At 46.0% G+C, this 14,680-nt stretch overlaps 1 protein-coding gene across 5 annotated transcripts in view; it reads left to right on the top strand.

Moving 5' to 3' along the window:
* The window catches only part of RGS14 (regulator of G protein signaling 14), a 507,547-nt gene that overhangs the window by 378,576 nt on the left and 114,291 nt on the right, over positions 1-14,680 (top strand). For 4 of the 5 annotated variants that reach the window (XM_069651536.1, XM_069651533.1, XM_069651539.1 and 1 more), the window contains one exon: positions 5,169-5,261. The exons of the other annotated variant lie outside the window; for it this stretch is intronic. In XM_069651536.1, the coding sequence (XP_069507637.1) occupies positions 5,169-5,261 (93 nt within the window). The remainder of the gene's footprint in view (positions 1-5,168; positions 5,262-14,680) is intronic. 5 annotated transcript variants of the gene reach the window in all.

The raw sequence follows: 14,680 nt of genomic DNA, 5'->3' as shown, positions 1-14,680 counted from the left end.
AGATGTACATAAAAACAGCTGGAGACTAGGAGAAGGAGGAAGAATCGGCGAGAGAGTGAGAAATGCCCGCTTGTGTGAGCGTGCAGAGGAGGAAGTCTCTCCCGCGTAGGAGCTGAGCCGAAGAGACACGTATGGTGGCTGGTAACCCAGGGCATTCTATATAATGCTGCCTCTTTGACGAAGTCAGGGAGCCCGACGAGCTCTGGGCTGCAGAGGAAGGAAGCACAACCAGACCAGAGTAAACGCACCAGTGTCCTGCCTTTCCGACACTATAGTCCCAGAGAAGAAGGGGCACGAAGAAGTCGACCGTGCAGGCCAGAGCCGGGTTGAGAGCATGGATCTGTGCTGGACACAGAGACCGCCTCCACGAACATGCACCGCCACTAGACAGAAGGTCTGATGCGCTGTAGGAGGAGCAGTTGGAAGGCAGTCAGGCCACACCGTAGCCCACACAAAGTTTATAATCTGAACACAACAGGAAGGGGTGAGATCAGCAAGAATCAAAACCGAGCCAAGCAGGCCAGTAGCCCACACCGGGCTATTAATCTGAATACCCCAGCAGGAGATGATAGAAGCCATAACCAAATCAGGGTTGATTAGGCCCGTAGCCCACACCGGGCTGATAATCCGAATAATCCAGGACGGGGTGAGTGAGAGAAACCACAAACAAAGCAGGGCTTAGCAGGTCCATGGCCTACCAGAGGATGGAAGTAGAATATCCCACCAGGGGATAAAGATAAGGTTTTGTTTTTGTGAATAATTACCTATCCTGATCAGAAGAACCTGTTAAGTTTAATAAGGAGAATACAGGAGAAACTAGAAACTGTTTGGACTGGCTGATAAGGCTATGGTTTTCCCAACAGGAAACCGAGAGACATTTATTTTGTTGTTGCTACTGCTACAGCAACCGGAAGGCTGAGAAAGACTTTGAGAGTTCTTTGATGGGGGTCAGGAACAAGCCACCACTAATCTACCTAAGGGAGGGTAACCCTATCCTAAGTTATAACTTATATTGTCTTTTTCTTTCATAGTGGTAGGGCAGATGTTAGGTTAGAATCATTTTTGACAGTGGATTCTTTGTAAGACGTCCTCATGAGCACCCGTTTGTTTTTTAAGAATAGGGACCGCATCTTAGAAGTAGGGTTTAGAGCAAGCATTTTCTTTATTTTAAATAGAATGCCTTGTTCAAACATGTCCTCCAGGCTGTCTCCTATGTCTGACTTACCACAAAGAGCTGGTGAAAGGTGAAGAAGGTGTGGATTGAATAGAAATGGGACAGCAGACGTAAAGGGAAGATAGGTAGTTTAATATTGCCACACTATTTTTCTTGCTTCTCTTTTGCTCTGTACTGTAGCTAAATTATAGCATTTTTATTTTTTTTATTATTTCCAGGGCGGACCTAGCTCGAGAGCAGTGGAGCGCTGTTCAAAATGTGGGTAGCTAGCATTTGGACTGGCATCTTTTAACAGTAGCGCAGTCCTGTGAGGCATGTGCGTTGGTATGTGCATCCATTGGAATTAGTAATCGGTCAGGTGTTGTTGAAAGAACAATGTTTTGAGATATTTGTGAAATTGGAGAATTGTGGGGGCATTCCGAGCTGACCCCGGGATCAAGCTCCAGAGAGTGGGTGCATGACAAGAGAAGGATTGTTTGCGGCTCCTCTTTTTGTGAAAAAAGAGAAGAAAATATATAAATTTTGAGCGCAGAAGACTTTGGGCCTCATTACGAAGTGGGCAGTAAGGGGTTAACGGCACTGGTAAAGGTGCCGGAGCCGTTAACTCCTTACTGCCCTATTACGAGGTCTGCTCATAGGACCCGCTCTGGACGCCTGGTTTGACCAGACGTCCTTAGCGGGTCCGGCGAGCGGCCCAGAATGCCAACAACGGGCCCGTCATTAACGGGCCCGTTGTTAGCATGCTCCCCATTCCCATTGAGCCCTATGGGGGCTCAAATGGGAATGGGGATGGTCCAGGTCCGGGTTCCCTGAATGGGGAAATAACGGGCCCTCCAAGGTCGGAATGGCCCGGTATTTCCCCATTCAGGGAACCCGGACCCGAGTTTGGACGCAGCCATGCCCTTATTAAGGGCATGGCTGCCTCCAAACTCGTAATGAGGCCCTTTGTAAGGGACACTGGAGAGCATGTGATTTTTAAGGGATGAGGGGGATCGAGGGGGAGAGCAGATTTCCCACTTGAACAAATTGTGTGTTCCTGGACAAATCACGTTGTCAGAAAAACCTGGTGAGGTGACCATGATGTGTAGCACCCCTAAACACACTACCTCAACTGTAGAAAAAGACAAATTAAAAAACATGGAATATTTATAGCACTCGTGACAGCCATTAACTTCTTCCACCCTAAACTCCACCCCAAGTCCCCACCTACCCAGGGCCTTCCATCAGTTGTGCCCACACAGCCCTTTGCCTTAATTCTGCCACTGAGTGTAATTCTGCCACTGTTTGTAATTCCAACAAGCATCCTGATCCAAAATTCAAGTAGGTGTACAGTTAAGTGTCTCATCCCTGGTTCTTACAACTTGGATTTTAATCCAGGCTTCTGTACCTTTTAAAGCAGTGCAAAAGCTGCCAGCACTTTCATTAGGGTACTCCTACCTGCACCCATTCCCAATGGAAATTGGGCCCCCCTGATCACAAACTTGGCCCACCCAGATGAAAGTTCCTGGAGCCCGGCCTGCCGGGAAACCTCGATCGTAACTAGTAGACCACTCCTTATCTTCAAGATGTAAATCGAATGTCCGATACAGGAACAGGGTGACGCTGCAAACACTGTCATGTCATGCCACTATAGAGCTTAGAAGCACTAGTAGATTTTTTGCAGCACTAGTTATAGTATATTGTAATAACCTTTTCAAAGTTACATCTGTAGAGAGGCAGATGCACACGTCATCTTTAGAGCCCGCCCCCTCACTTCTGTTATATTGGAAGAACAGCAAGAAAGCACTGTGCATGACACCTGGCATCATCCCTATACCACATTGAAGATATGAATGACGTTATGCATTCAGACAGCCATACCGAATATACCCTCGAACTGAAATGGTAGACCTGAGTCTGCAGACAACACTGGATATAGATGCACTATAAGTAAAGTCGGACAGAAGAGAAGCGACGTCACAAAGAAAGAAGATACATAGACGCTCTGAATCCAATGAATGGATGTCCAAAGAATGAAGCATGTAACTGAAGCAACGAAGTAAACATATTTGCGAATATGAAGAAACCATATGCATATAGAAGATAAGTGACAAGAGATGTAGTAGATGTATATACGCAGAAACGCAAAGTAGATAAGACCATGTAGAAGCTTGCTAAAGTAGGAAATTTAACGTGAGTAAAGGAGCCATGTTAAGAAAATGGATTTTGGCATTGTATAACAGTAAGAAAAATCTCAAGGCGAGACACGGAGGCTGCAGAGCTGACCGCTGGAATACAGATGTTTGCAAGAACAAAGGGTATTTGCTTGGCTTAAGATCAAGGGTGCCACAGCAAGAAGCAACTGCAAGGAATGAATTGAGTCAAAGAGGATATGCCATGTACATAATACATATTTCTCTCAGATTAAGTAAAGGAGTGACTAATTATGAGTGCCAGGTAATGAACAATCAAAGATGCAGAAAGTGCATGCAAGATGGAGCAACCAAGTCTCCAGAGGCCAAGAGGAGAAATAGCACCCAATATAATTGACTTAAATTGCACTAAATAGAAGGACAGAATGGACAAACTCATGGTCTCCTCACGTGTGATGTAAGACCAGGAAACCAGCCTATTCATAAATATCCAGACGAAGATGGCAATGTATCTTCACTCCCTTGAAAGTTCAGAAGAAGAGAACAGCCAGCAAGGTCAACTACAAACATGAAGCATTGGCTTAGGGCCTAACTGATGAGAGATGGCAGGCTAATTGGATAAGAAAGGCAGTTGTCTGACGTTGTTGCCCTGCACCTGGGTTTAATTGTTTAGGTACTGCTAACGAGCCGACTGTCCAAGGTTGGAAGAGAGTGCCAAGCAATCATGAGGAGCTATGTAATGGTGGACCATACATTGTTGCAGAAGCCTATCCGCTGCTGGCATTGTGCTATTATCTGTATTTTATGTAGTTAGAGGGTGTTTAAGGTGTTCCTACCAGATAAGGGGAAGCTAATGATATTAACACTTATATGAACTATAGGTATACATGTTCCCCTAACCAATTCCTCCACCCGATAGGTTTTGTTTGCCACATAGGATGACATCATAGCTGACGTACATCGAGGTATAAAGCCTTTTGTGCAAAGGAAATGCAACGAGTGTGTGTGAGCTACAATTGGTTTGTTTGCCAGGTTTCCCTACTTTATTACATATATAATAAAGTCATATTTTGCCATATTCTTTCAGTCTGTCTGGTTATTTGGGCCTGAGATCATTTATTGGGTAATCCCATTCGGCACTTGGAATGCTCCCGGTGCTATTGCACACATCTTCACCATCACAGCATAACCTCGAAGTGCTTTGGGGCACAACTAAAAGTGATCACTCAAATGATTTGCTTTAGCTTTTGCCTATTCAGAAGCAACCTCTTGGAATTCATTGAAGATACAAATCCATGACACTGAAGAATGCCGTGACACTAAAGATATTCATAAAGCATGTTCATGGGTTTCCTTTTTTGCTCTAATAATTGCCACTCACTTGAGGCATGGTGGTCTTGCTTTGAGAAAGTGATGGCTTCTGCAGTTTTTATGTGGGGTCCCCATGGTGGTCCTGCAGGATATTGAGAGGTTTTATTATACCTCTTTAATTGATCCCAAACTGTAAAAGGTGATGGGCGTGCATTGTCTGTGATATATTGTGTGATGGTTTGATCTGCGCATGCTTACCTTTCTTTCCTTTGCATCGTCTCCCCATCACCCTCCTGGAGGATTGCTTCTCTTTCCTCCCCTTCTCTCTTTCCTCCTTTCCTTTCTTCCTGCTTCTGGTTCCTTCCTCCTGTCATTTCCCTTTCTGCCTCCTCTTCAGTGATCATTTGCAATGCTTTCACCACTTCTCTCCTTTGTCCTTTTTTCTTTCCTTCCCACTCTCGCATTCCTCCACCCATGCCTTTTTCCTTCTGTCTTTTTCCATAGTCCCCTTTTTTTACCCCCCTCTTTTGTCTCCTTGCCTCTTGCTTCAGGAATTCTTAAAGAAGGAGTTCAGTGCTGAGAATATTTTCTTTTGGCAAGCATGTGAGCGGTTTCAGCACACCCCTGCCCATGACAGTGCCCAGGTAAGATGATTGGCAGAAGGTGGGGGGGTCGAGGGTGCTGCTTAAAACCTGTGCATTTAAATCACTGCATATATGCCCACTCTAAGGATGGAAAGGGCCTTCCTCCGAGTGAACTCGCTCTCTCTCTGTGGGTAGCCCGTAGCAGTAGGAGAGAGTAGTGTGCTCTGTGTCTACCTAATGACTTGCCCTGGAGGCAGAGGAGCAAAGTTGAAGGGACTAGAGCAGCATGCATACTTAGCAGTGGTCTTGGAGCTTAATGCTCCAGCGTTCTAGATTGGGACACACTGTGTTCCTCCGTCGGTAACCTGACCATCTTCCGTTTCGGGTGCAGAAGAAATTGTCGAGTCAGGCACGTGCCATAGCATCTATTTCTGTGTACTCCTCCCAATCCTTTGCATGCCCCATTGGTAATGTATGTGTTATGTTATGTTAAAGGTACTTATATAGCGCACCGTCACCAACAGAATTGTTCCCCAGGTGCTCTGGCGGATCTGTAAACAGGAAGGAGGGTGGTGGGTAGGGTTAGTCGGGAGGAGGGGAGTAGGAGAGCGGGAGAGGGGGTGTGCTGTTGGCAGCTTCAGCTCGGTATACACCGAGAGCTGAGCTTTGGTGCAAGTATTGGATCGGGTGAGACCTCGTGTGCTCTAGGTGCTGACTATGTGTTGATGCAGTGTGGAACAGTGTGTGCGGATTGCTGGGAGAGAAATGGTTGTGTGAGTCTTGTGTGGGTTGAGTATGCAGAAAATTGAGGATTGGGTTAGTGGGGTCTGTATCGTGGTTCAGGTACTTCTGGTTCCGTTTGAGCAGCATCCCTGTGGGTGGGGTTGTTGCTGGTTCCTAATGGGCCGCCTCGCTGTGGTGGTGCGGCGCGTATCCAGCTGTATCATAGTGAGTCTTGTATGGGGTGGTAGGTGTGTCTGAACCATTTCTTCAGGTGTGGAACTTGGTTGGTAATATCTATTCTCTTATTTAATGTGACACTGGTCAGTTGAAGCTTTGAATGGCTCAGGGTCAGAATGCTGTTGATGAGGCATCCTAGTGTGTCCGTCTTGGTCAGTCTGTGTATTCTGTCTTTAGTTTTCTACTATCATGACTGCCTTTCAGTTAGTTCTTTGGTTTCCGTGCTGTGACTTCCTTAGGGCTATTGGATAGTTGTAGTTTGTGTGTGATGGCGCATTGTGCTTCCTGCTGTATCTTGATGGGCAGTGTGTAAAGTCGGTGCTTATTCTGTTTCTAACCCTCTGGATTGGAGCTAATGTTACGGGGTTTCCTATTCCCTAGCTGTCTGCTATGATAAGGTCTGTTGGGAATGGCTATAGTCTAGGGTCAGGGTTCTATTGATGAGTTGTCCTGGTGTTTCTGTCTTCGTCTTGCTATGTATTCCGTCTTTGGTCCTAATACTGCTGTCTCTCGGTTAGTCGTTTGGTATGTCCTGGGATTTTTCCTTAGGGTTTTTCTGTAGATTACTTGGTGTGGATCAGGTTCTGTCTCTTTGTTCATTGATGTTTTAGTTGTGTGCGTGCCCCTGTGGCCGATCTTTCTAGTTATGACGTGAAGAGCCAGGTTTTGAGTAATTTCCTGAATAGTAAGTGGTTTCATGAGTTACGTATTGTCATGGCCACTGGTCCAGGGCCATTACCTTTATGCCCTACAGGGTCCCCATGGACCCAGTCCTGGCGCCTCTGGTGCCAGGCTCATTTGAAAGTGTGTTCTGCACACACTGTGCCTAAGGCACATGCATCTAGGCTGGGCGTGGCCTTACAAAGGCATTGGAAGCACTTGCAGAAGTCCGGGGGAGTGGTTAGGTGGGGCCACAAGGCGGGCTTAAGGGGAGTGGCTGGGGCCAGGCTATATAAGCCAGCCCCACCCGCATGCTGGCGCTTCACATTAGTCTGCTGGAGCAACGTAAAGTGTGCAGAGCACACTTTCAAATGAGCCTGACGCCAAAGGGGACCCTGTAGGGCATAAAGGTAATGGCCCTGGACCAGTGGCCATGACAGCACTCCCCCCTCAAGTCCCCTCTCATGGGTGTTCTTCCTCCTGGTCCTGGTTTGGTGGGATTGTCTCGGTGAAATTGTTTGATTAGTTGCAGAGCATGGAGAAATTCCACTGGTTCCCAAGAGCGGTCTTGGGGCCCGTAACCCTCCCAATCGATCAAGTAGTATAGTTTTTATCGCACTATCTTAGAGTCCAGAATACTCCTAACCGCATATTCTGGTTCACCTGAGATGATCTCTGGTTCAGGTGGTGTTAAAATCCGAGTGTCCGGTTTCATTGGTTTTAGAAGAGAAATGTGAAAAACCGGGTGGATTTGCATGTTGGCTGATAAATCCAATTTCATGGCTGCTGGGTTAATAATGGCTTTGATAAAATAAGGTACGAGCTATCTTGGACGGAAGGCCCGGGGTCCCTTTAATGGAATGTTTTTGGATGCCAACAATACTTTATCCCCGACGTGGTATTGCGGGTCCTCGCTTCTATGTCTGTCTGCAATTTCTCTTGTTGTTACTTGGCTCGGGGACTGAGTAATAATTTTATGCAATGAAGTGATTGCTGGCATTTCCAATTTGTCAAGCCGATCAAAAGAGGATGATTTCGGGTGTCGACAATTCATTATGTAGAATGGGGTCTGTCCGGTGCTAGTATGGATAGTTTTTGTAGGCAAATTCGCTTAAACAGAGAATGCTTTTCTAAGACCCTTCCGTTTGCTGTAACATACACCTTAGGTATTGTTCTAGAGTCTGATTGGTCCTTTCTGTTTGACCATCAGTTTGGGGATGGTGACTCGTGGATAGGAGAAGGTCGATTTGGGCTAGTTTACAACGCCTCCAGAAGGCCGAGACGAATTGAGTTCTACGGTCAGATGGGAAACCGTGTAATTTAACAATTTGTTCCAGGAATACCGTGGCCAGAGTAGCAGCAGTGGGAAGCCCTTTTAGTGGAATAAAATGTGCCATTTTGGAGAATAGGTCTACCACGACCAGTATTGTATTAAACCCATCACAGGGTGGTAGGTCAGTAATGAAGTCCATAGACAGTGTATGCCATGGTGTTGGTGGTACTTTTAATGGACGCAACAACCCTGCAGGACTTAATTTCTGGGATTTGTTTTGTGCGCAGACACCGCAAGTTGTAATGAACTGGGCAACATATTTTCTCCAGGTAGGCCACCAATAGTTTTTATGGATCTTGGCCCGAGTCTTTGCAATTCCAGGGTGTCCTTCCACCAATGACGCATGATAGTTTGCTTTAATTTTTGTATTGTACTTCTTTGTCTTGACTATGTAGTCTCCCTTGAAAGTATGGTAGGTTATCTTTGATGGAGTACTGGTCGCCCTTGCACAACCATTCGTTTTGGGCTGTCTGATCCATCTGAACTTGGAGATCAGTCTTCAAGACTTCCCAGCAGGCGGTTGCAGCAATCTGATTTTGAATCCGTTCTTCGGGAATAATGGCTAACGGTTCAGATGGAGTAAAAGCATCTTTGTCCTCTCCCATACGCGATAGGGCATCTGCCTTTCCGTTACGCACTCCTGGTCTGTAAGTTATAACCAAGTTGTATTCGGCAAAGAAAAGAGCCAAGCGAAGTTGACATGAAGATTGAGCCTTAGCAGTTTTCAAATATTGAAAGTTACGGTGGTCTGTGATAACTGTGACCGTGTGTCTTGCCCCTAAGAGGTAGTGTCTCCAGGTTTTGAAGGCTCATTTGATTGAGAGGAGCTACTTGTTGGTGATTGTGTAATTCTTTTCTGGTGCAGAAAACTTACGGGACCAGAATGCTATGGGATGTAGCTGCCCTGTCTCTGGGTCCTTCTGCGATAGTACTGCCCCCATGGCAGCACTGGAGGCATCTGTTTTGACCACGTAAGGCAAGCGATGTCGAGGATGCCAGAGTATAGGTGCTGAGGTAAAAGCCTCTTTTAATTCCTGAAAGGCGTTCTCTGTTTCAGAGGACCAAAATGTTTTATTCTTTCTTAGAAGATATGTGATTGGATGGACGATCTGTGAGAATCTTGGAATGAACCGTCTGTAAAAATTAGCAAACCCGAGTACACTTTGCACCGCTTTGGTAGATGTTGGAGATGGCCACTGAAGGATAGCCTCCACTTTACGTGTGTCCATATGAACTCCTTGTGGAGTAATCATGAAGCCTAAAAACTCGACCTCTGTGACATGGAAGGAACATTTTTCTAATTTAGCAAACAGCCAATGTTGACGAAGCTTCTCTAGAACTGCCGTTACCTGCAGTCCATACTACTGCAGCTGAGGGTAGAGCCTGAACCAGAGGAGTCCAGTCCAGGGAGGGCTCCAACCGTGCCCAAACGCCCCCGCAGAGACCAGGTGAGCGTAACACGTATGTGCTTTGGAAGGTCGTTCCAGCTTTTCGGCGCTTGGTGAGAGATGGAAGATCCTCTGAGTTTTTTTGTTGTTGTAGGGTTTCGGTTCCAGGCGGATGTCAATGCTTGATCTGAGCGTTCTTGTTGGTTGATGTAGACATAGTTTGTCTCTTAGGAACTCAGCCCATTGGTTGTGTACTGCTCTGTGCGTGATGCACATTGTTTTGAATTTTGTTGTTTTATTTGTAGCCAATGTAGTGTTTTCAGTGCTGGCGTGGTGTGTTCTCTTCGGGGTAGTTTCAAAAGCAGTCTGGCTGCCGCATTTTGTATGCGTTTTAGTTTTTTTTAAAGTCGTTCAGGCATAGCCAACTATAGGCTGTTGGTGTAGTCTACTCCGGACATGACGAGGGCGATGATGGTGGTTGCTTTATTGGCGAATGATAGGAACGGTAGGATCCGCTTTGCCGCTTGCAGGAGGAAGACGCATTTCTTGAGAAGAGTGTTCACTTGTGGCTCTAGTGTCCGATTGTCGTCCATCAGGACCCCCAGGTTTTTTTAAATCGGTGAGGGTGCTGGGCTTGTCCCGAGTTCCCTTGACCAAGGGATGAAGTGGTTTTCGCCTCCATTTTTTGACACAATCATTATTTCTATTTTGCCTGGGTTGATTTTGAGGCAGTTGGAGTTCATCCAGATTAATACATCGTGGAGGCAGATTTCTAGCATTGAGTTTATTTCCAGGTTGTCTTGTATTTTGAAGATTATTTGTGTATCATTGGTGTAGTTGTAACAGGCGAGGCTGTGACTTTTGATGATTTTGATAAGTAGATTAGGTAGATGTTGAATAGTAGCGGGGAAAAGGATGATCCTTGTGGTACTCTGCAGGTGGAATCTCTTGGGCTGGATTTGAAGGGTTTCATCCATACGGTTTACAGTTTGTTTGTTAGGAAAGATTTGAGCCATAGTAGGGTGGTGTCTGTTATTCCAAGTCCTTCTAATTTTGTTATGAGGGTGTCCTGATTAACTGTGTTGAATGCTGCTGATAGGTCTAGGAATATCAAGGCAGTGCTGTTGTCAGAGTTTGCGTTCATTTTTAGGTCCCATATTGAGAGGGTGGTCTGCTTTGTATGGTTTGTTGGATGGTGGTGATTTTGTTTTTGAAGTGTTCTGCAAGGTCATTGCATAGTTTCGTAGACGGAGTTAGTGTATTGTTGCATCCCGGAGGATTTTTCATTTCATTTATGATTTTGAAGAGTTCTTTTTGGGTGTTTGGTGCTTCAAAGATTTGGTTGTCGTAGTGTTTCCTCTTCGTGTACATGGAAGGGATATTTAGTGTGAAAAACATTCTTTCAATTGCACACACATGCTGCTGCCGAAGCACCATAGAAGATATCTTGGCATCGTTGTGAACTTGTTGCACATTCCTGAGAGACTAGATTCCTGTGTGGCCCGCTTGCCTGCTTCTTCAAATTTATTGTGGGTTTTCTCCTGTGTGTCCTTCTGGAGGGGCCCAAAGGAGTTGAGCTGTTGGTACCCTGTCCCTACTTAAAACGCCGCTTCGATGGGCATGCGTGAGGTTGCTCAGTGCGGTGGACAATGTTGCTGCTAGTGTGTGGTGTATGCAGTACACCGTTGATGGTTGTTCAGTGTGACCCGAGAGTGAGGGTAAAGTGTGTCTGATTTCCTGTTGTGTGTACCATAGATGAGTATACTCTTAGTGTGTGCACACAGCAGGTGTAGGAGTGCAGAACATGGCAAAGGGTGTGCAGTGTGGGATTCAAGGAGTGTGGTGTGAATGCAGTTCTAGTTGTGTGCAGTCATGGCCCAACAACAGTGACTGGCTCATGTTTCATTACCATGATATTCGGGTCATGATGGGTTCCTAAAAAGATCTTCATTTCGAACATTTCCGCGGTTAGTGTTGTCACATCTCTCATCATTGGACCATTGAAATAAACCTCACACAGGCATACAATGGATGAATAAAACAAAAGTACAGCACTCCACCCCAAGCAAGCAAGTGGCTGGAATCTGCAAGGAAGACCAAATGGAACAAGAAACTGCAGGCACTGGTTGATTGGGCGGGGGGCAGAGTACCTGGAGGCACAGGTGCATCTCTGAGCCCTAGCTGTGAGTGGGTAGAGTGGATGGAACAGACTTGGAAGCAGATGGGGCGGGGAGCGGGATGAAGGAGGGGGGCCTACTATGCAAAATAAATATGACTTGGTTTTAGAGAGAGAACTGTTAGCAATATTCTGCTATGTTAGTAGACACTCTTTACATTTTTGTTAATGGTTTATGGCCGAATTAATCAACCCTACACTACATTTTCCCTCCAAAACCAAAACAAAGAGTACATTTACAATCCTAAAAAGAAAGTAATGCAACACACACTTAAACACACAAACATTTAAAAACATTGTGCCCATTTCTCTTTCAATCATGTTATATAAGATTATAATAAATGCGATTCATCTTGGACTTCAATGGAAGATTCGGTAAAATGTCTTTTGCCAGAAGAAATGGAAGGAAGCTAGGGTTAAAGACACGTACTGGCCGCTAAAGTTGTCGGCCCATTCCTTTTCTTCTGAGATGATTCTATAGTGTTTACATATTTTAGGAAAATGTAGTTTCCTTTTGTCTAATAATGTAGGACAGTATACCAGCAAATGTCTGTGTTTCAGTTTCTAATGGATTTTTACAGCATCGACAACATCTATCGATCTTAGGCCATTTGTGTATTCTCCCCTGGGTTTCCCTTGTGGGCCAAAGATTTAAACGTAATCTAAGAAACCAGTTGTGAAACCAATGGCTGGGAAATTTTCTGTTGATAGGCTTTTATACTGTGCTAAAGAACCTCTGTAGTAGTTTCTGGGTGCCAACGCTTGCCCGTGGAGTAGTGCACTGTTCCTCCACCAGGGGCAGCCAGGGCTTAGACTTGGAGACAAAAGAACATGAGTAAGGGGAAGATAAGAGGGAAAGAAAGTGGGGAATGGAAGCTACAAACATGGTCGGACTGGTCCATAAAATTGTCTCGGGCACCAATGAAAAAGAGGCCCACAGTTGCAAATGGCAATCAATTCCTTTTGTGACAGACCATTTGAGTAGTACCCAAGGGGCAGTTTGATAAAATGTAATGCAAATTGTACATTTTAAAGAATATGTATTCTGCAACATTGGTCAAAACTACTAGCCGCATAGTGAAGTAACTCATGAAACCGGCCTGCACTGGCCAAAAAAGTGGGCCACTTTGACCAAAAATTCTGGCCCACACTAGCATTTTGCGTTTTTGGTTCAGCCATGGGCCTATTGCCCTATAGGCCAGTCCGGGCCTGGCTACAAATAAAGGAATGGAGGGATGCTGCAGGTGAAGGATATTGTGTGTTGCATTGGGTGCATATCAATCCTGTTAGGTGGACCATAGTTCTGCAAAACGGAGGAGGCGGATGTGATAATTCGGTTGTGTTTCCAAGGCAGATTTGGAGAATCGTAAGTGCGTTCACAATGTAATGTTGGATGTAGAGGAGCTCGAGTGCCTGCTTGGACATTCCTGGATCTTTGGCTGGAATATTTGCAACTCTATACAGTGTTACCGCAGATCAAACTCTGGAATGTTAATTCTGTGCTGTCAAGCATGAGCCGAGAATGGCCTAGTCAAGGATAGACTGTGTATAAAGGTGAATGTGGTTGGTAAAAGAAGGTAAAGGAATGTAACAGCAAGTCAAATATGGCCGCCTCATTTGCCTCACCCTGCTGAAAGGCATCCACACAATGACCAACACCTCTGATTGGCCAATTCGTCTACATTGGCCATTCCAGTCGACCGGCAGGTGGAAGACGACCCATCCACCAAAGGGCCTTCCGGAGCCAAGGAGCACCCCACTCTGCTAGTACTAATCCCTCACAGGACATGGACACATGACATCCCCTACCGGCCACCCATCTAAATCCTCTCATTAGATGCTGCACTGGCTACGTGAAATCTCTGCACTCGAACCTGGTAAGCACCAGCCAGCCAGCATTTCTCACGCAACATTATAACATTGCATTGCCGCAATCTGTCCGTAGCACCCATTTGCACTATCTGTGCACCATGTCAACCATATTCAGGGCTTTACCCCTATAACCCATGCCCGACCATATCACCACTATCTGCCCTGCCTACAGTAACCTATACGCATGCGGTGCCCGGCTCAAAGCACGGCCTCCCTCAAACCTGCTATTACTCCAGGGATATCAATTTAATCACCCATAATCATTGATGTTGCCGTTTTCCTGTCGATGCTGCACTAAGTTCTCTCTTCACTCGTACAAATGCAGAACTCATGATAACTGTTGATTCCTCACAAAGTTTCCGTTCCACTTGTACAAATGCCTAACCCATATAGACTGCCGACTGCGCCTGAAATATACACCTGCCTTTGTATCGCTGTCTAGCCTAGCCCATTGAAACTGTGTTGAGCACCCAGTTATTTGCCTTGTATCTCTGCCTAGCCCAGCCTACTGAAACTGTATTGTGGACCCAGTTACTTTACTGTATACCATTATGGCAGATACTACTTACATTATGACCCAAACCCCTCCTTGCACAACAGGCATGTTTGCCCCCCCCCCGAGGCAATGGCCTCACACGCCTTTGATGCCCATGTCACCACCCCTTCCCTGTCCCACACCATTCCTACCCACTATCCCATCTTCCCACACACACACACCTGTCCAACAGCCCATCACACCACTCGCCCCCACACCAGTCCCCAGCACTCCCAACCTCACGGGCACCACCCTCCCATATCTAGGCAAAACCAAACACTTACGCCTTTGCTCCAGAATTTCTAGTTTTTCATCCCCTACCACACCTATCTTAGGGTTCACCAGGCTAGTGAGACTATCCACACAAACTCAAATAAAATCCCAAATGGAAATGCATGTAGCCCAACCTCATGCACCATCTGATACCATGCCTGGCTCACACCTGCCTCGACTCAGCCCTGTACTGAGCAAACCCTACTCCCGGAGTACTACCTACTCCGCGGAACCACCCACGCAAATGCACAAAGCACCACCTTCGACCACCCCTGACCTCTC

This window comes from Ambystoma mexicanum, chromosome 3p (genome assembly GCF_040938575.1).
Source record: "Ambystoma mexicanum isolate Mex_15411 chromosome 3p, UKY_AmexF1_1, whole genome shotgun sequence".
Lineage (NCBI taxonomy): Eukaryota > Metazoa > Chordata > Amphibia > Caudata > Ambystomatidae > Ambystoma > Ambystoma mexicanum.
Note: the sequence above shows the minus strand (reverse complement) of the source record. Positions and strands in the feature narration are given on the sequence as shown.